The sequence below is a fragment of the Pogona vitticeps genome, chromosome 6 (assembly GCF_051106095.1).
Source record: "Pogona vitticeps strain Pit_001003342236 chromosome 6, PviZW2.1, whole genome shotgun sequence".
Taxonomy (NCBI): Eukaryota; Metazoa; Chordata; class Lepidosauria; order Squamata; family Agamidae; genus Pogona; species Pogona vitticeps.
In genome coordinates, this window is record NC_135788.1 from 7,320,001 (window position 1) to 7,342,193 (window position 22,193).

The window sequence follows — 22,193 nt, forward strand, 5'->3', positions numbered from 1 at the left end:
CAATAGTTTGTTTACAATCACACTCAAATGAACCCCTCAACAGTTTCATGCAACAGTGAAGTCTTATAAGGTTCTTGGAAAAACTAGATTTCCTATTTCAAAAGGAAGCTCCTCAACAACTACTGGGGCAGCTTCCTTTTCAAACAGGAAGTTAGGCCCGTCCAAGGCATGAGGCCTAGCAACTGGGCCTTCTCTTCAGGCGAGCGCAATTTAAGTGTCTGTACAGTCTGGGTGCTGCAGGTGGGACTCCCAGAAAGGAGCTTTATGGGATGCATACTCCATCCCTATGTCTCTGTCAGGGTTGTCATAAACTGGAAGCACCTTGAGGCATGGTATCTCCACTTTCAGCTAAGGCAGGAGTGCAGGGAACCATGGCAGCCCCCTTACCCCACAAGAAAAAGACAACATGTCTCCCACATAAGATCTAGAGAGAAATGTGGGAAGAAAGCAACTGATATCAGCAACCCTGAGAATATCAGTCTAACCTGAAGGAACGTTAGCATAGGTCAGAGCAGGTAAAGACCAGTCTAATAAAGTTGAGGGGGTCCTTCCCCCCCCCTCAGCATCTCCCCATGCATCATTTTCAGTACACTCCCGTTACCTCCTGGAACATTCAGATAATCTGTGCGGATTTTAAAACATGTAGAGCTTCTGTTGTTTGGAAGTAAACCACCATGGGAAAACAGTGGGTGGGTAAACAGAGACAGAAAAAGCATTCTGCCAGATAAGTGGGTCCTGCTGCTGGTTTATCCTTAGTTTCTTCACTTAGCAAGATCACATGGCAATGCTGGTGGTTTGAACCACCACAGAACTTAAAAGTCCACACTGTGGTGCCAGCCAAACAAACACACATACAGTATTTCTGCATTATTTTTGTAAAGGGGTAAGATCATTTAAAAAAACAAACACATTGGCTCTTAACATTTGCAACTCATTCTACCTGTACGGTATGTTTCAATTGCTCTGCATATTTTATTTAATCTTCCACCGAAGAGCCCCATAATGCAAGCCAGTCTTGTTACCTCAGCAATCCCAAGGAGAATACTGCAGCTGAAATGGCAGCCTGTCATCATTCAACAAATCCACTGCCGAGATTTACTTTTTATCTATTTCTTTACAATATTTTTCATTCCACAGTTCAGTTCTGATTAAAGAACAAATTAGTGGGCGACAGCCCTGGGCTCCCCTCCCAATCCCGTATGTGTTGGCATTGGAAGAAACGTTTCTACTGGCCCTATTGCTTTGCATTTTTCACTTAAATTCTCTATATTTGCTTCCCTTTCTTTCCAATATAGAATTCCTTCCTCCGAGCTGCTGTGTCCTCTTCAAATATCCCCTTGCTTAAAGACACGGACATTTTTAATACTCCTAAGCAACGGGTCATCCTGACCAAAAAACAATTCTCCCTCACAGTTCAGCAGAGTTGAAGGTTTTGAAAATAATTATTCATGGCATAAATCATCCCCTCAGCTCAAAGTATAAATTAACTCCCCAAGATTTTATTAAGTCACAACATGTTTCTACATAAAACATTTGTTTCGTAACTGTTCTCCCCCCCCCCCCAGAATCCTATTTGTTCACTTTCTTTGGATTATATCTTCCAGCATCCCTGAGCCTGCACAGTTATCATCCAGAATTTTCTTCACTCTGACTATAACTACCACCACTGTGGTGAAGACAAGTATCCTACCACTACTGTACTCTTCTCTCCCAACTCAGGGAATTGGTGGCACGATGTTTAGTTTGGAAACGTTCCCCAACAGAAGGAGGCGGTAAGAGCAACTGCTTGTAGCATATAAACCTAGCATACACCTTGAGCAAGTACAACATAAAAGCCAAGAGCTCTACCTAAGAATCAAGAAGTCTCTGGTTCAAATCTCCCTTCCGCCATGAACTTGTCAGGTGGCCCTCCTCAGCAACCGTTACCGAGAACGGCAGCAACACAATAAGAAGGATCAGTTCTACAGCGGGAATGAGGAATCTTTAGCCCTTTCTATAGAATCATAGAAGAATGGAGCTGGAAGACGCCTATAAGGACATGGAATCCAACCAATTCTGCTCAAGGCAGAAATCCAAGTTAAAGCAGATCTGACAAGAGGGTTGTCCAATTTTCTCTTGAATGTCTCCAATGCTGGAGCGCTCCTGAGGTCACTGGTTCCGCTGTCATACTACTCTAACAGTTAAGATGTTTTTCCCGATATTCAGCCTAAATCTGGCTTCTTTTAGCTTGGCCTGATTATTACGTGTCATGCACTCTCAGATGATTGAGAACAGATCCTGCCCCTCCTCTGTAAGACTACCTTTTCAAGTATTTGAAAAATGCTACCATATCTCCACTCCGTCTTATTTTTTCAAGGCTAAACATCCCCAACTCTTTCATTCTTTCCTCATAGGGTGTGGCTTCCAGTCCCCTCATCATCCTTGTTGCTCTCCTCTCAACTTGCTCTATATTTTGGCTTACTACTCTCACGTACCCAAGGACTGAAGGTCCTGAGTGTGTTTTACAGCTTGAGGAAGCAGAGTGGGGTCTCCACAGAACACCAAATCCTGAAACTTTTGTCAAATGTAAGAGCAATTTCTTACGCACCCCAGAGAGCTTCTGCTCTAAAAGTCCTGAGTCTCTTTTGCTTGTATAGAACTGGCTATACTGATCCAGACCAAAATATTTATGTATGTATCGTATTTTGTGTCCCTTTCAGTAGCAAAAGTTCTTTGGGTAGTTTACGTAACACTAAAAATAAAACAGAGTGGACAATAATTGAATTGAACACAGGCAATTTTAAAAAATACAATATAATTTATACGAAAGCAGCTAAAATGCCTGAGGGAAGAGGAGTGTATTTGCCTGATGTCAGAAAGATAACAGTGAGGGGTACAGGCAAGTCTTGTTGAGGAGAGCATTCCACACACAAAGCAACCCAATTGAGAAGGCCTTATCTTGTAGGCATGTGCCTCAGTTTTAAATGAATATATAATGTGTTTCCCTCCCCTTACTGTGTGCCTGAATCATGAAATCATAATAAGCGTTCATTTTTGTTTTAACTCAAACAATAGGCTCCATTCTACCAGGCAGAACTCCTGCGGAGCAAACTTTTTTCCAACCACATGTTTCAAGTGTCAACCCCATCATCCTTTTATTTCAAATAAGCCGTTTCTCCATTCAGCTGATTGAATCTATTTGGTGTTATTTTTTTTCCTGGTGAAACGCCACAATACCAACATTATTTCTGTTATACAAGGAAAAAAGAAAGAGAGAGAGAGAGAGAGAAGGGACTTAGCATGGGGTTTACTGAGATTTCTATCTAAACTGTTCTTTACTGGGCTGGAGGTGGTAAGTCTTAACAAAAAGGTAATCAAGAACTGGAAAGTTCCAGATAGAGAACTGAAAACTTTTAACCAATAGGCTTCTACTGCAGGCACTCACTACAAATTACAAGTGATGCAGTGCTACAACCTACTCCAAAACAAAAATAAATTTAGAATAAACCTAAGGTTCTAGGAGAGTCAAAAAGATTCAGGACCCCTTGATCGAAACAATGATACCAAGCAAGGTAAGATGAACATTTTTTTTCTGGGGGAATTTCCACTACAACCTGGGCTCTATCGGGAAGAGCTCTGACTTGCCTCACTGATGTAAATTAAACATGCAACCCTGCCCGATGTGTGTTTATTTGCAAGTAGGTCACTCTGTGGAGGGAAGAACGCATGGGATTGCAACCTTACAGTGCAACCCTTTATATGTCTACTCCGAGGTATGATCTGCAGACAAGTGGGCATCATTTTGCCACTTTAGTAATGAGTAACGTTTACAGCTCATGCCGCAGGCACAATGGTATTTATTGGCCCTTCATGATTCCTAAGTGATCGTTTACCTTAAATGAGAGGTTTATCAGCTACGTTAATAATATCTCCCAAAGTTATGACAGGGTGTGTAGCTTAGCACAGGCTTGATTTGTGTTAAGGCACCCTAAATTCCATCCCTGACTCTCAAGGGCTCATGTTTAAAAACTCCACCTAAGCATTTCTAGAACAGTAATTCCCAACCTTGGGTCCCCAGATGTTCTTGGACTACAACTCCCAGAAGCTTTCGCCGCTAGCCAGGATTTCTGGGAGTTGTAGTCCAAGAACATCCAGGGACCCAAGTTTGGGAATCACTGATCTAGAAGAAGCTCCTGACCCATCAGAACAGAGACAAAATTAGAAAACACTGGTTTTTTTTTTTTTTTAATAGAGTACAATTCGTAGAACAACCCAGCTGGTATAGCAAGTAGACAGAATGGCAAGGCTATGCTGAGAATTCTAGGTTTTTCTTCTTCTTTTTAAAAGCTTTCCCCCATCTCTGGAACAGACAGTACCGAAATCAGGGGCTTGTGTCAGTATGAAGCAACTTAACCTTCGCTTATCTTTTTATTTTGATACAAGACCAAAGCCAAAAACGCAGGAAGCAAATGTCTGGATGCAGCCTTACATACTATGTTTAGGCCCCTGCTGTTGTTTTTATAGGCTTCCGTCAAACGCCAGCGCAAAAGCAGGCCAAACGCAGACCGTTCTGAAGCCAGCTACCTGATCAATTATACAAAGAGCATTTCACGGGAGGAGCAGGACAATTAAGCAACTGGCCCAGGTCCAAGACTGGACGCTGGAGGCTTCATATCGCCTTAGGCTTTCAAGACATTACAGCTAGCTGGGCCAGGCAGTATAGATAGGATGATTCACTTGGAGCAGGCTCTGGGGCTGACAGGGCAGAGGTTGTTCCGAAAACAGAACAGGTCTCGAAACTCGTTCAACGAGGCTGATGGATTGCAACTAGAGATCGGCATGAAGCGCCAGTTTGGTGGTTTCTGCCGATTCATTCATAGGCCAAACTAGTGGGTGCCCGCTCGGAGGTAGTGGCCTGGCTTCCCTGATAGTCCTCCTCCAGACACTGTCTCTAAGTCGGCCATGGCCAGAAGATGAGGGGCTTTGAAGCACCGAACACTTGTTCGGCCAATAAACGAATTAGCACGAACCGCTGAACCAGAATCGATGGAGGTGCAGGTTGGGTGATTCTGGAGCTATCCTAAAAAAAAAAATTCAAAACCTTTTTTGAATAAGTAACCATTGGTAAGGACCAGCTCAGCACATACGAATTAATACTTTTTCCAAAATACATATAAATCATTTTCTTAATGAAACTCACCCCAGAAGCGGCTGTTTGGTCCATGGACTTGGCGGGGGGGGGGGGGACCAGAACAACTCGTGCATCTGTCCTCACCCTATCCTAACATTGTGGTCTCAGTTTAGATCAAGGAAGACTCTGTAGGTTCTATTTTTAAAAGCACAATTTAATTCCACCACTTCTCTTCCAATAACATTATTCTCCATTTCTGAATGTTTGTGCTGCGTTATTTTTGCTTCGTTTGTTTAATGGCTGTTAACTGTGTTTTAATACGTAATATTTTTATTGCCACTGTAGGAGAATGTACTGCCAAGAGAACTTTGTTCACTCAGGAGCACACAGATACCGAAGATAAATACATATTGTAAATAAGTAAAATAAAAGGTATGCCCAGCTCAGCATTTGCAGACTGAGATGTTCAGGACGGAGCTTCCAAACCACACTTTCACACCAGTCTAAAAAAAAGTTAGGTCATGATAGGCCAGCCATTTACTCATACCCCTGTGCAATATAGAATAAAAATTCCGACCTACAGTCCCTGACAAGGATGACTGAGCAAATGGCTGTTCATTTATGTGAACAGCCTAACTTTTGGAAACAAATTCCTGTAACTTAAGAAATCTCCATAGATACTGAATTGCATGACTCTGCGTGCAATAGATAAGGTCTATGAAGATATCTTAACTTACAGCAATTCCCCTCTACGCCATTTGAGTAACTGCATAACAGGATTTCAGCCAATGCCTCTGAAGCCGTTTGAATGTCCCAACACAAACACCCTATTTAAAACAGAAGACATCCCCCCCACCCTGAATCTTGCTGGAGTTGCAACTCCCAACATTCTACATCACAGGCCATGCTAGTCAATGTTGATGGGTGTGGCAATCCCAGAACACCTTGATCAGGAAGGTTCCACTTTGCCCATCCATTAATTAAATGCTAAGCAATAAGCACGGTATACTTCTGTACTGTCATACGGTTTTGGTTATACACAGAATCTTTTCAATCAATCAATAAACAAACAACTATTTAAATAAATAGGTTTTGGTTATAGACAAGTTTTGGTAATACACAGATTTCACCCCAATAAATAAATAAATAAATAAATAAATAAATAAATAAATAAATAAATAAATAAATAAATAAATAAATACTGTGCTGCAATTCTTCTCTAGGAGGTGGCCTGAGAAAGGTGGGTCTCAGACTTACCGAGCCCCTTGTTGTTGGCGGTACGGCAGTCCCCCAAAGGGTCTCCTCTCCTGGCATGGTGGCTCAATGTGGTGGCTAGGGAGGAAGGGTGCTGGGGGCTGCTGGGAGGCTGACACAGGTCGGAGAAGGTCACTGTTCTGTTGCGGGGGAAGAGAGATGGTGCCTCTATTTTCCCCACATATGTTTGTGTGTGGATGTTAATCAACTATTTATACTTTATAGTTATGTCTGTGGAAGGGCATAAGATTGATAAACAGATTTTGAACTACATGGGGTCCTTCACCCCTAGCCTCAGCATTGTTGAAGGGAGAAGTTTATTAATATTAGCCATAGTCCATAGGATAGAACTTTGGACTCGGGCAACGTGGTTTTAAACATCAGTGGTTCACCAGTAACAGTCACATAAAAAACCACTAAAATGAGAATGTGAGTACCCTGTTTCCCCAAAAATAAGACGGGGTCTTATATTAATTTTTGCTCCAAAAAAATACATTAGAGCTTATTTTCAGGGGATGTTTTATTTTTTTTCATGTACAACAATCTACACTTATTCAAATACAGTCATGTCATCTTCTGGTTGCTGCACAATGGTGGAGGACGGGGTTTCACTTAACTGGGGCTTATTTTGGGGGTAGAGCTTATATTACGAGCATCCTGAAAAATCACACTAGGGCTTATTTTCAGGTTAGTTCTTATTTTAGGGGAAACAGGGTACTATGTACTCAGTGTATAGCATGTGCACCTACTACAGAGGGTCATTCACTGAAATGTTTGTATGTTGCTGACTTACCCCCTTGCAAGTGAGTCACTCTTGTCCCTACCAGCTCCCAACCCTTCCCAGTCCATGCACCATCCTTGCGTAATGCTGCAGTGCTGTCAACACAGCGGAGGCAGTAACGGATCCGATGCAAAAGGTAAGGTTACAACTAGAGATGGGCACGAACCTCCAATTCGTCAGTTCGTGCCAGTTCATTTTTTGGCCGAACAGGTGTTCGGTGCTTCCCAGCCCCTTCCTTTTCCAGCAGTTACCCACTCAGAGGCACTGCCTGGAGGAGGCAGGGGAAGGGAAGCCAGGGTGCTGTTTCTGAATGGGTGCCTGCTGGAGGAGGCAGGGCAGGGAAGCCAGGGCACTGTTTCTGAATGGGTGCCTGCCAGAGGAGGCAGAGCAGGGAAGCATTGAACTCATATAGGGCCAAAACACGAATAGGGACAAACCTCCAGTTTGTGCCAATCTCTAGTTGCAACCTTAGCATGACGCAGCAGATTGCAATGCTGTGCTCAGTCTGCAACACTTTATTACACATTCCTCTAGGCCAGATAATGCCAAATGGTTGTGTGCTATTCAAAATATTTAACCCCATCACAATTTTCTTATGGCAGAACACAAAAGACAGCTTGTGTTTGGGCAGGCCCCAAAGCAAGGTTCTGAAGAGAGACAGGCTCTGCTAGATGCCTGTCATGGCTTCCTCATTAAGCATCTCAGCCATCTGTGACTTCAGGGCATTTCACCTGAGGATGATCAAATAGTGCGACAAATTATTATTCCTGACATTTATTGCGCAACAAGACAGTGTCTGGGAATATCCTAAAGCCCAGCTTCAAACTTCTTATCTCCCTTTATTTATATTCTGTTCCTTGGGCTCTCACTCCCCAGAAACAGAAAGGAACAAAAAACCCTTATTTTATGTTTAGAATGTCATGGTTTAAACAGGATCTTTGTTTTTTTTAGATGCAGATTATCAGAAACACAAAAAATACACTGAGATAAGATATGAGGTTGGGTTTTTCATAGACATTCCAGCCACTGATCTATTATATCACAACAGACCTCTTCACCATTTACTTATAGGTATACGTCTATCTCTGTGTCTATGTGTATCCTTCATTTTGGCTTTATTTTTGCAGAATAAATCATGACATGGTGTAATATGTCATGTGTTGTTGTTTGTCTAAGGTTGTATTTACCTTATTTTCAGACCTAAGAACCAGATAGTTTTTATTATGTCCTGATACGTAAAACCATGGAATTCTAAAGAGAGTATACTTTCTTTTTTCACATGACTGTATGACTGGGTTTTGGGACATGGTTAAAAAGGTTGCAAAACTTAATATTTATTGGAATAATAGGTGAACAGGCAAATCCTTTTTGAGGGCCTAGAAATATAGATGACCAACAGTGTGGTGTAGTGGACGGGGTGATTAAGACAGAGAGATACACAGGCAGATAGACATATACACACATAACAAAATTGCAACATATACACACATAACAAAATTGCAACATATACACACATAACAAAATTGCACCAGCTATGTTGATATTCAAGAGGAGCCTTACGCAACCAGTGTGTTCCAACTATGCTGGACTATGACCACTATTATCCCCAGCCACAGCACCTCATTCTGAATGGGTTGGTTTACAACTCCCATTATCCCCATCTAAAACTGTCCACACTAGGTTGAGGAAAGCCAGCCTAGAGTCTGCACACAGCCATAAAAACTGGGATGAGAGATTTTACCTCAGCTCAGGTGAGGCCCTCACACGCTGTGCAGAGTAAAGGACAAAAGGAACTGGACCGGCCTTGGAGAGATTTTGCCAGTCAAGTTTGACGGACATCTGGCTAATCCCATCTTCTCTGCCAGTCAAGTTTGACGGACATCTGGCTAATCCCATCTAAAACAGGTATACGCAGGACTAATTATGACTAAATTGAAATCCACATTAAACCCTTCCAGCACAAGTTTAATCCCGGGTATGAAAGCCACCCTGGAGCATAAAAGTCTTACAATCAGACGCTGGCAAATGGGTGGCTGAAGCCTAATCTTTGCCAGGTTTCAAGTGGGAGAGAGAGAGAGAGAAAGAAAAGAAAAAAGAAATTAGTCATAACACTGTGGCTACCAAGAACATCTCATTATGTCCTTCCCTTGTTTTTCTGACCTTGGTTGTTACTGTTAATATAAAGATTGCAGTAGCATAGGTTGGTAGTGGGGGCAGTATTCAGGATACCACTCATAAGAATGTTATGTCTTTGATAAAACTCGAAAACAGCTGCTTCACCTTTGGTAGGGCTGTAAAACTGAGGACAAGCGACAGCCATGGGCTTTCTTTTCTTAGCCTGCTGCAGCGTGCTTTGGCAAGCAATCTATGCTTTGCAGAGTTTTACCCCGTCAACGAGCAGCTCCTGAGCTCTGCAGAAGAGCAATTCTCGAACTCCCTCTGTGCAGCCGTCCAAGCCTTGAGCACAGGAGGAGAGAAGCTGGAGGAAAAGAGAAGTCTGCCTCCATCAGAGGTTGGGAGTTTATAACAAGAGGTTTCCTGATTCAAGGGAGAAAATGACAGATGGGAATGGCCCAAGAACAAAACGTGACTGCTAGATTCTGCCACCCAAAAGAGAAACAAATAAACCACACAGAACTGCCTTTCAACAGATTTTGGGAAGTTAATTCTGATTTAGGGTGCCCCTTTTCAGAGTTTTCTAGGTAAAGAGAAATGTACTCGGAAGCAGTTTCCCATTCCCTTCTTCAGGGGGGGGGGCGTCATGCGCAGCTTGCTCAAGGCTACACAGGCTGGCTCCTCTCCCAGGAGGCCCAGTGGGGAACCGAACTCTCAACCTCCAGCTCCAGCGCAGCCAGCGACCTAAACCACAGAGCTATCCAACCAGCACCAGGAAGTACTGTATAGTCCAAAAGAATATATTTTCCAAACTCTGAACAAGCATGCAACAAGCACAATAAATTAAAACTGCAGCTACGGCAAATAATTTAAAGTAATATGTCTGTACCAAAGTGGCAGGACTGCCTATGGAGAATGCCGGGCCAAACTTTCATCTGCAAGAGATGCTCAGGAGGGCCATAGCTGCAAATTAATTTGCTGTTCTTGTTATAGGGTGTGAAGTAGCATTTGACCTATGGCAGTCTTAAGATGATTTTTGGGAGATGTTCAAGGAGTGGCTTACCATTGCTCTCCCCCCCCCCCCCCCGCTGTGAGATTCCATACCCCAGCAGAGATTTGAACCCATGTCTCCTGTGTCCTTGTCCAACCTTCTACCCATTATATCAGGTTGCCTTTCCATAGTAATGCAAGCGTACCATTCTCTAAGTAATCTGTTCCACTATTCAGATATAATTTATTTATTACTGTGTCTTTACAAGCAGCCTGATGCTTAGAAAAGAAATGGGAGAGATTGGAGGGGGCGGGGTGGAGAAACACCAGAGATAAGTAACCATCCAAAAGCAGACACAAGATCTGGTTACTGCAGAATGAGTAGAAGCAGTAAAACATATTCATGTATACACCAGGGGCGGGAACTGGCAGTCTTTCAGATGTTGCTGGAATGCACTACCCATCAATCAAAAGTTACCTGCATCAATACATGGGATATTGACCCTAAGATGTCCTTCCCTCAACTTGCTTACACCATCCCTCCTTTCTGCTCTGCATTTTGACTTCTTAAAGGGAAAGAGGGACCCCATCTGTTTTTCTCCAAAGACCCCTCCTGCAGAGTTGGGAAAGTTACTTTTGTGGACTGCAGCTCCTGAATTGTGGATCACAGTGAATGTACCCCCACCCAAAAGAAGTAAGTAGAGCACAAGAGGGACTTCCCTTCTTCCATGAAATCTTTTTGTTTTCAGTGGCAGGAAGCACGTGGACCGTCCGGCGGTTTTCAACACTCCCCAGCACAAGGCAGCCTCCGCCTTTGAATGACACTTTGAATGCACACAGACTTCCGTGCATCTTGCAAGCAGCTCTGGCTGCATGGTTTCCCAAATGAGATTCAGGCCATTCCTAAACGTGTTTACATCAGGAGCGAATCCCTTGGAGTTCAGTGTGATTTGCAGTGCAAGCACACGTGTATTTATTCCCGAGCAAGTCCAACTGTGCTGAAGGATAATGCTCGGAAAATCCACAGAGATGGCAAAGAGCTTTCGCTCCTGATAGATATGGTCAAAATGGCAGTCTATAAACTCCGTACCTATCATTAGGGGTTCCTCTTCAAAATGTTTTCATGCAACTTCGATCGTGGGAGGGCCATTAACAGCCCATTTGCAAAGGACAGCTTGTCTACAGAAAATCCAAGTGGATTCTTCAGCATCTCCAAGTAAATCTAGGAAAGCTTCCAGTCCGATTACCAATCAGCAAAGAAAATATTGAGCAAGATAAACTTGATGCATGGCATGGAGCATGCAGTCCACCTTCTGGACTACAATTCCCAGAATCCACCAGCCAACATGGCCCTGCCAACTTCTCACAACTTTCCCAAGCCCTAGTCTGACTCCGTATAAGACAGTTTTGAATGTTCTTAACATCTTCTATGAAAGCAAGCTAGGTCCGTTTTACAGTGAACTCATTAGTCTAGCTGAATCACATGAGTGTTTCAGAGACATGATTCTTGCAGACTTTCATGGCTGAAAAATCAGACTTGCAAACAAGATATATACCAACATTCAGAAGACCGGTCACAAAACACAACCAAGATAATATGCAAACTACAGGAAGTGAGAGAATCTCTTACTTTAATTATCAGACTGTGCCCACACTTAGGGAATTCCCCTTTCTAATGGCATGCTTCCCACGATGTATAATCTGATGTTTATAATCAGGGGAAAGCATGGCTAGGTAAATCAATGTTACACTTCCTCCCCCATCCCTTACCATGCATATTTACATGGAGCAGGTATCCTAACCTGTTTGGATGACTGGGTTTTATAAATTCACAAAATGTAAATAGCAAATTTGTTCATGCCGTGTCAGGCTGTGATTTTGTTGATAATATGCAGTGACAGACGAAGCTACAAGCCTTATTACCATACCTTGTGACTACAGTACTTACGTTTGTGGGCAGAATAGTTCTAGCTGCCCAGAGTTCACATGGTAACCAGCATGAAGAGCTTTATTGCAAGCTAATGTGATCTTTACAATTAAACTGTGTACAATTCTCATTATAAAGCAATAGGAGGTTTGATTACCAAGAGAGAACAGCCCAGGGAGAGGCACAGTTATGCATGCACAGACGTGCGTACGTACACAGAGCTCTTGGCTAACATTAATAACTAGCATCAGGTCTGAAGACAAATGTATGGAAATGCAGAACATGCCTACTGGCGACAAAGACTATCATAATAAACATTCAGAAATGTCTGTTTCCTTACTCTGGCATCTCCCATTATGGGGATTTAGTCCCTATAAGTCCTAGCTGCAAGGGTTGTTTGGTAGTGGAACGGACTCCTCGAACAGGTGAAGGGGTCTCCTCTGGTGGAGACATTTAAGTACAGCCTGGAGGATCATCCTTCAAGGATGCATCAGTTACCTCAGTGCTGCAGGCTCTGAGAGGGCAGCTAGACCACATGAATTAAATAAAGATCTCCTCCAATTCCATGGCTCTGTGTCCCTCCCCTCTTCTACACACAGGAAATGGAAATGGTTTGATCCTGCCCTGGGGTCTGCTGCTGCACACCTCCGAACCAATGCTTGGCCAGCTCTGATGCAGGAGCCAAAGGTAAACATGATATCTTACTGTGATGGCACGATCAATAACACCAGCGACTGAATGTCTACAAAACTTGGAAGATCTTCCTTAAACGACTCTGTCTCTCACTTTGTTGTGTTACCTGCACCAAGTTGGGGTGTGTGTGAATGTGTGCATGTGTGTGTTACATGAAATAACCCTTCGAAAAGCAATTTTGCCATCTTCGGTCCGGAGGTGTTGGGCACCACAGAATTCCGCCACTCCATTCTGCCTCCTGCGTAGACAAAGCTTCTCCCGTTTGTTCTACTTCTTTTGTTCCCAACTCATTCCAAGGGATAAGTGAAATAATCACAAGGAGGTGTGGCCGACTGTAAAAAGCAAGGCATCGGTAAGACTGTTTTATCCAGACAGAGTCCAGCTGCTCGGCTTCCCATACTAGTCATGCAGCAAACATAGTTTAGTTGCCCTTTACCGACTCTCAGAACTGAACTCACAGAGATTTTTGCCCCTAGAATTTGAACAATGTTCATGCTGAGCTTTTGAGAATATACCCTTCCTTCCCACCAAAAAGGAAGTTCTCCAAGCTCCCACTTTTCTTACTCTTTCAACATCCGCCTACGGTTTAAACCATGAATTCTACTCCACGTGTGCCTGACTTTTCTTCGTAACTTGCAAAGAATTCACTGAGAAAAGTTAGGGCGAGCATTGCCCTACAGATGTGCTGCGCAAGAAATTACAGGCAAAGTGTCTTCTGGATCACCCCTTCCCACGCTATGAAACGTCTTATGTCCTTGAGTGACTTTGCCAGTAGTTTTTTGCAGTAGGGGGGAAAAGCCATTCTCCTCTGTATTCACCAAAAGGCCATAATATCACCTTTTAAAGAGCTCCTTAATGTTCTTTAGGCTCCACACACAAATGATTTTTCCCCAGTTCAATCTTGAAGACGAAAAGCTGCGAGATCCAGGAATGGTTTCGAAACACTAAACCAAATAATTATTTTATTTTTTTAAAATGTCTGCCTTTTGATGCCTGGATCTAGGGTCCTTTCATTTCAGGGCCTCTGAATCTCCCAAAGTCACTTTCTTGTTTACTGGGCCAACTTCTTCAGACATCTGAGGCTACAAGGCAGTAAGAGCAGCCCCACAGAATCTCCCCTTGAGCTTCCTCATGCTCCCTTCTCTTGGAGGGCAGGGCTGTGACCTACATCCCCTAATTTAGCCAGTTGTCCTCAGGTATGGTAGAAGATCCTCTCCTATCCCAAGTGTCAAAGCTAAGGTTCAACGTTCAGGCCAAGAGCCAAGCGTACATCTTGTCCTTTGCCTCAGGCAGCAGAAGGACTTGGGCGAGCCTGGCCTTGTAATAAAACTGGCATCACGCTTGAAGGAAAGCAGAAAATCAGCATTTCAATCCTCCAGCTGAATTTCAATTCAACCCTATGATCTCCACCTTGTAAGGCTTCACACTTCAGAGCGGAAACCGGTTTAGGCACGTTGCATGCTTTCAAAAGATCTGTCAAGCACCTAATGGGCACTAAGCAAGCGAATTCTCCAATGGCTGGACACACCCCTCCTTGGCGCCCGCATGGAGACCGTGTGCCCAGGGCTGAACTCTTCCATGCCTAGCCATTACAGCGGGGGACCCACTGAACTCGGTGGGGCTTCGTTTTTCAGTCAAGGCAACACCCCATCAGGATCAGGGGGCACATCACGCTTCGCACAGAGCCGACACCACGCTGGTCCCTTTGCTCCCATCCTTGGATGCCCGCCCACCCAGGTGGGCATCCAGGCGGCCCACCCCACCCCACAGGCCAAAACGAATCCTTCCCCCTTCCTTGCCTGTCCCACCTCCCCAACCTGTTGCTGCAAGAGAGAGAGAGAGAGACAAGAGTTCACACTGCAAAGGGGACCACAGGGGCATCATCCGCTCTGCTTCTCAGCTGGGCAGAGGAGGGAGGAGGGATGGAGGGGGGGGGGCGTCAAGAGACTTTCCTTGGCATCTCAAAAGAGCCTGCAGGAAGAATGGGCAGAAGGAAGGGGGAAAGAGGAAGGGAGAGAGTAAGGGAGGGAGGGAGAGCCACATCATCAGCACACTTACTGGGATGTGAACTCGCAGCATGCGCTTCTTCTGGCCGGCGCCGCTTTTCTTCGCACTGGAAGAAGAAGAAGAAGGAGGGGGCACCTCTTTTTTCTTCTTGGTGTCCATGGCGGTGCTGCCCATCTCTCCGCCGCCGCCGCCCCCCCCCCGTTCCCGCTCTCCTCCAGAGATCCGAGGGGGAGACTGCAAGCCGGTCTCTTCAAAAGGAAGCCTGGTGGGTGGGGTGTCTTTCTCTCCCCCCCCCCAAGGCTTTTGGCCACCCCGACAAGAAACAAGGCGGAGGGGGGCGTCCCAAGTTTTATGGCCCCGGCCGGGATCCCCAAGGGCGAGGGTCGGGGGGAGGAAGGAGGCGCCGGCGGCCCCCGCTCTTCATCTAGGGAGGAAGGCGGCGGCTGGGGTGCGGTTCGGGGGATGTGGGGTGGAGGGGGCGCGCAGAGGTAGCGCCGCGTATCGATGGGGCGGAGGGCTGCCCAAATCCTTCAGGGACAGCCCCGGAGGGATGGGATGGGGGGGCTTGACGGCTGCCAAAGTTTCAGCCAGGCGCTCTCGCTCTCTCAGCCGGCCAGGGCGCCCCAAGGGCAGCGGCAGGACCGGGCCCCGAGGAGACAGATGCCCACTCGGCGGGACCCCCTGCGCCCGGATCCGTCCCCCCGTCCTCCCGCTCGGCCTGGGCAGGAATCGGAAAGGCGCAGCGGGCGAGGGCGGGCGAGGGCAAGCGCGAGGGGTGCGAGGGCGGCTGCCTGCAAAGCGGGCTCTCCTCCTCTCGGGCTCTGCAAAACAAGACTCCGAGGAGGGCAGTCGTGCCGTCACGCCGGAGAGGCGAACGGGGAGGGAGGGAGGGAAGGAGGGAGGGGGCGACCCGCCTCGCCCCGCCCGGCCCGGGTTCCTCCTTCGGGTTCCGCCCCCAGAGTGGCTTTGACAGCCGCCGGTTAAACGGACGGGGCGGGAGAGCGAGCGGGCGGGAGGGAAAAGAACCCGCCGCTGAGGCGAGGAAGCGGAGCGGAGCCAGCGAGGAAACCCGGCCCCGAGGAGGGAGGCGCAAAGCCCGTGGGCGTGTGTGTGTGCGTGTGTGCGTGTGTGTGTGTGTGTCTGCAGAGTGCTCACAACCGAGGAGGAGGAGGCGGCGGCACAGGAAGTGCAAAATCACGGAGTGGCAACTTTCTCTCGCCCGAGGCGCAGCCCGCGCCCTTCCGCGCATCTCCCGCGCAACCCAAGAGGCCCTCGAGGGAGCCCCTCCGAGGGCGGGAGCCCGCCTCCCAGCCCTTCCTCCTTCCCCCCCCCGAGGGAGGGGAGTGGGGCGGCCTTCCGGGCCGGGGCCCCCCCATCCCCCAGGGATTAAGCCCGGACCCAAGGGCGCCGCGTCCCGGTCCGCCCGAGGATGTCCCCCTGGCAAGGCGGAGGGAGGGAGGGAGATCGGGGTGGAGGGGCTTCCCCCCCTTTGCGAGCGGCAGAACCCCCCCCCCCGTCCGAAGCAAATCTCGACGGTCTGCTTTGCAAGACCTGAGCCGGGCTGTGTGACTTCAGCTTTCCTCATTAGGGGCTGGGTGGCTCAGAGCCACACTATGGAGGTGGCCAGACAGGGCTGGGAGAAGGGCGAGGCAGCTGGGGATATTTTTTTTGGGGGGGGAGGCTGCAGAAATTTGGAGGGGGCAAGAATTTACCGGTGGAAGGGTGCCAATCTGCTCACCCCGGGCACCTATAGGGCTTGTAGCCTCTCTTCCCTGGGCAGAAGGAAGCAATAGGCGGTGGGCTCCTCCGTGAGCTGCGAGCCAAGCATTCCTGGGTGGTCTTTTGACCACACCATGAATCCCAATCTCAGTGAGAACCAAGTTTAACCAACGCCCCCCCCCCCGGTTCCAAAACACTTATAGTTCCCCTTGTTGTTTCTAAGTGTCAGGTCTGGGTAGGGGATTTTGGAAGCTGTAGTCCAAAATCCAATACTTCCCCAGCTCTGCTTAGCCTTTCTTGTACCCTCACCTGTTTTATTGAAGAGGCAAAGAGCTATTTTAAAATAGAATATGCATTCCAACCCAGGCTCCCTCGATCAGGTGACTTTTAGATGTGTTGCACTACAGCTGCCATCATCCTAGTACCTAACCAGCTGTACAGGAACTGTTGTCTTCCGCCTCTGGGCAGTTTGGGGAGGGTTTGACTTTGGCAGTCCCCCAAAGGCCAAGGCCAGTTAACTCTGTTCTGAGTCTCCTTTACTCTGCCCATTCCACTTTTCTCGCCCATCAAGGGGGCACTGTATTCTGTTCCAGCCCTTCAGCTGAACTGCCCTTGCAAGAAACATAACCAATAATTAAAATAGAGCAACAGTATTTTACCAAACCCTCCAAACTATTCATTAGGCTATAAATTATGTAGCTTTTTAAAAGGAATGAAATAAATTGCTGGCGCTAAGCAGATTTGTACCTGAGATGGGGAATTTTTCTTGGCGGGGTGGATTGCCACTCTAACACACTTATGTAGTCAAAAAAAAAATTCCTTGCTTTGCTCATGTTGATACTGCCTGGGTTTTTTTTTTCCTGAATAATCTTTAGTACATAACCCCACAGCTAATCAGAAGTCTGAGAAACACTGTTTTGTGCCTGCACACAATCAGACGTTGTCACAACTGAGGTTCATCTGCCCTCATTCCCAGTCTTACCTGTCAAGGATGGCAGTAGTCCCCTTGTCTTTCAAATCGGTCCAGGGTCTACTTTCAGCTTCATCTGGCTACTCCTGGATGACACTGTGCGTAGATCAGGGCCAGCCCTGCCATTTGGCAAAGTGAAACAGCAGTTTTAGTTGTCACGGAAGGACAGAAAATTGTAAGCGGGTTATTGATTTGTTGTTGTTGGATTTTTATGAGAATTAATATTTTTCCCAAAATGCACATAAAATGCAGCAGTTATAGTCATTGCTGTTACCAGTTCATCATTCCAGCTGCTCCTTTGATGTGGATCGTCCGCAGCGTTGCTCCAGTAGGGACGGGTGATGCTGCTCTGAGGGTCTTCTCTTTGTTCAGAGAAGTGTTTTTTTTTTCCTTTTGGGGGAGCAGATGGGGTAGCCGTGCCATTAAGTTTCAGAAGCAGCAATTTGCTACCAGCAATGAGAGGCCTTAGCTCCCCCACCACTGGACTTCCAAAGAGCCTGCCAGTTTAACACAAAGATCTAGCTACCGTTTTCTATGATGATAACATTTTTTGTAGCACATCTGCAATGTTATTTCATCCATGGAGGCATCCCAGAAGCCCGTGGGGTTATGTGCAAATCATTGTAAAATTTCAATAGGTATTCTTGAACCCAAGGTTTAACATGCTCACAACCAGATGAATGGAATGAGGAGCTGATGATCCTTCCAGTTAGAGGACCCTAAACGCTGGCCTTACGGGTTTTACGGCAATGCCGGCGTAAAGCAGAGTGAAGCACGGGACTGTGAAGAAGGGATAAATGATGGCAGGTACGTCAGCCAGCAAAAATCAAATATTGATTTGGCAGAAGATGCTGCAGGGGACTGTTCGAGACTACCTCATTTTCTGTCTTCCCAGAAACACTGCAAGTTAGGATAACAGTGGGGTTTGGGGTTTGTTTGTTTGTTTAACATATTAGGAAAGCAGTGCAGGAAAAATGTCAAGACAATCTACCTTTAACCCACCTGGATCTAAGGCCTGTTCCAGTTCCAAATTGAGGCCTCCGTATGCTGGATTACATTGGCAAAACAAACAGATTCCGAAAGGGGTGGTGCAGAGCACAGTTACAACCGAAGAACTTCCTTTTGCCCCGAACTAGCGCAACAACAACAACAACAAAAACCCTCCAGGTCTCGTAAATCTGGACCTCAGCCAAGGACCTCTCTACCTTTTGTGGGAAGACCAGGCAGAGGGGAGAGGCGCTCCTAAGGGGTGCATACGGCAGGATTTTCTATGCTTGTCATGACAACGGAGTTCCATTGAATTGACTGCTTAGGATATTCAGCATGTTTGCCTTTGGAATCAGCCGGCTGAGAAAAGTGCCTGTCATTGTGCCTGAGTCATCAGAAAGGCTGCCAGCAAAATAGAGAAGACAGCGCTTCGGTTCTTCCTGCAGTTTCATGAGCAGAGTAGTGGTGGTGTGTATTTGGGGGGGAACATATTTGTAGAATGTGCATCTCTGGGGCTTTCAGAGCTTGGAAAAGTTACATATTTGGACATCTCTTGGAATTCCCCAGCTGGTATGTTGGCTGGCTGGGCCACCTTAGGAGTTGTGGTTTCTAAAAGGAACTTTTTCATGCTCCATCCATGAGCCAGTTTTGATCGCAGAAATAGTACAACTTTTCAGCCTTTGCAGGGGTAAAATATGCAGCCGAATGGTTATTTGCAATGAGTTACAGAATGTTGGCTGTTTAAGGTATTCTGATTTGCCAGTACAAAACAAGAAAGAAAGAAAGAAAGAAAGAAAGAAAGAAAGAAAGAAAGAAAGAAAGAAAGAAAGAAAGAAAGAAAGAAAGAAAGAAAGAAAGAAAGAAAGAAAAGAGAATTTGGCATACAACTGCTTTCTGTTTACATTCCATAACACAATGTGTCAGCTGTCCTTTAAATTGGGTTTTGCAATGTTAAAACCTACTAAAAATTCCTTGTCTAGAATCATGATCAACTTTCCTGAGTTTTTATCCCAGGGATTGCTTTCACTTTATTTTTTGATTCTGACTTTCAGTGTTGATGTATATAACTTGTAGAAAGACGATGATTTCGGGTGAGCCCTTTTCCTGTACAGCAAAAGCCTCTGTTCTTTGGTTCCTCTTATTAAACAAGGAAGCTGTCGAAACTGAACTGAACCTGCAACTATTGTGTTACGTAATTTTTGCTGAGCAGCGCAGCACTCTCAAAGCGCCTCCGCATGCTTGGCTCTTAATAAACATTTCCATACTTATTCTATGGCCAGTATGTTTAAAAGCTGTGCAAGCATGACATTTCACAGTTCAAACTTGTATTTGAACGTTGTCTATGTAAAGTCCTCAAGAAGTGTCTGGCTTCTCTGACAAACATACTATTTGCTTTTAAGTTCGGCTACATGAAGCTGCTTTGATGGAAATATCCAATAAGTAATGATGGAATGCTATGTATGTATAGTCAGAGACTCCGTCTTGTCCTTATACAAGCAGTTCTTACTGCAGTTGTTTTCAATTCATGCAAGACTATTCACTATAGCAATTTAAAAAATAACAACACTTTTTCTTGCTGTGGGCTTGTAAATTATCACTTCTTTCATTCTTGCAGGTAAGAATAAAAAAACGTTAAAGGTTTCCTCCTCAGTTCTCGCTGTTGCCAGTCCTTTCAACAGTGCCCTGATGCATTGATAGCAGGTAAAAATCAAAAGAAACAAAACAAACAAAATCATGTGGTACCTTAAAGACTAATTATTACATTTTAATGTACGCTTTCGTGGACATGTCCACTTCGTCAGACATGGAAACAGAATGAAATATCAGTTTAAACAAGTAAAACATTCTAAATAGTCCTTGGCTCTTGGTATGGTACATCTACATACGTGGGAATAATTTATGGCCTATGTTGTTTTAGGATACTGTTGTAAACTGTCTTCCAGGAGACAGAAAACAGACGCCCTGCCTGAGCAAAGATGGCAGAGAGTGAAGAGATTGTAGGGGCGTGTGTGTGTAGGATTGAGGATTAAGTCGAGGATTATATGGAGGACTGAGGATTAAGTCAAAGAATATATAAAAGTAAATATGAAAGTGATAGCGTCAAGGCTTCCTTATAAGTGAAAACAAGCAAACAATAAAATCAAGTATTTGTTATGCCTTTCATCCTGATAGCTGTATTTTAGGCCTCGGCGGAGGATGAAACAGCAGGGAGGAATCCTTCCCGCTTGATTAGATAATTATTATGTTAACAAAACTGGCAAATAGATTTATAGGTCAAAAGGAGTTAGTGGTGGAATACTTTTGTGAGGACCGATGGAAACTTAATGGAATAGTGAACAACTCTTCAAGTGGCAAGACGCTCCCTTATGCTAATCGGAGCCTGGAAACACCGTGCCAGCCAGGAATATGAAGATGCTGACCAACTCTTTCTTCTTAGCTCTGGTTCCTGCCCAATGAACGTACGTAGCAGTGTCTGCTGATACCTACAGCAGCTATCCATGATCTCATGGAGGACAGAAGTCCATTCTGCCACCTGTCAACTGAACCCTCCATCTAGATTGAAATGGTGCGCTTCCGTGTGCAAAACGAACATCCACAACTTGTTTCTGCATTATGTCCAGTTGGGATCTAACCTATTATCCTAAGCGCACAGCTCTTCAGAATTCTTCTACAGAGTAAGCAAAACAGACGTGCGTGATCCCCACATTTATTAGCTGCCCTTCAGCGTTAGCTCTCAGCATGGTATACAGTTAGCATGATAAAGCAATAAAAGTAAAACACAACCATCAAAGCACAGGGAAACAGCAGCACCCCTCAATAAAAACTAGCCAAACTACAAAAGGTATAATTATTAATAATCAATATCTGCCTAATTGGCATGGGGGAGTACGATGTAAAAGTGCCAGTAGGCAGACGTAAGCAGTTACGGTGGAGAGGAATGGAGGGCATACAGGCGAGACAGAACGTGGTGCAAAATGCTCTCAAGCTATTGCAAGGTTTTCTGGAGAATATGGGCATTTTCCATCTGAAAACAGAATGCATTGTTTATCTAGGATCCAACAGTTAGCAACTTCTAAATTTTCAAAGAGAAAGCATCCAGTTCTACATTGTATTGGTGCAGTCGTAAATCCATTTTATTTTATTTTATGTAGCTCAGGAATAGGCAGTGTGGTGCCTTCCAGATGCTCTGGACTACAGTTCCCATAATCCCATGCCCTTGACCATGGTGGCTATGACTAATGGCAGCAGGACTCTTAAACAGCTGGAGAGCATTTCCTTGCTTACTATTGCATCAGGTATAGTCTAATCTAATTAACAGATATGTCCTTTGCATGCTTATTCAGATACTAAGTTCCATGGTGTTCAATGGGGACTACTCTCTATTAAGTGTGTTTATGATTTCAGATCATGTGTCCATAAAATGTCATCATTATTCCACTGTGATAGTCAAAAATCTATAGACTAGGATTTTGCTAGTAAGCCAGTCAAAATATTTGTTCTCTCCCTATTCGTTTTCTTACTTAGGCTTAAAATCCTACCTGGGGAAAAAAGAAGAGGGAGAGAGAGAAGTTTTATGAATGCAAACCTTTGCCTTTTTTACTTCGTGATCTTTTAGTTAGTCTTGATAAAGGCATTACAT

At 45.3% G+C, this 22,193-nt stretch overlaps 1 protein-coding gene across 4 annotated transcripts in view; it reads right to left on the minus strand.

Moving 5' to 3' along the window:
* PRKAG2 (protein kinase AMP-activated non-catalytic subunit gamma 2) overlaps nt 1–15,749 on the minus strand; it is a 178,203-nt gene extending 162,454 nt beyond the window's left edge. The window contains exon 1 of one of the 4 annotated variants that reach the window (XR_012088191.2): nt 14,929–15,749. Coding sequence is in view for 2 of the 4 variants with exons in the window: in XM_073002856.2 (XP_072858957.2) it covers nt 14,929–15,051 (123 nt within the window). In the remaining 2 variants the exon portion in view is untranslated. The remainder of the gene's footprint in view (nt 1–14,928) is intronic. The other 3 variants (XM_073002856.2, XM_020779761.3, XM_078378501.1) reach the window with 3 other exon arrangements.
* Nucleotides 15,750–22,193: the final 6,444 nt, after the last annotated feature.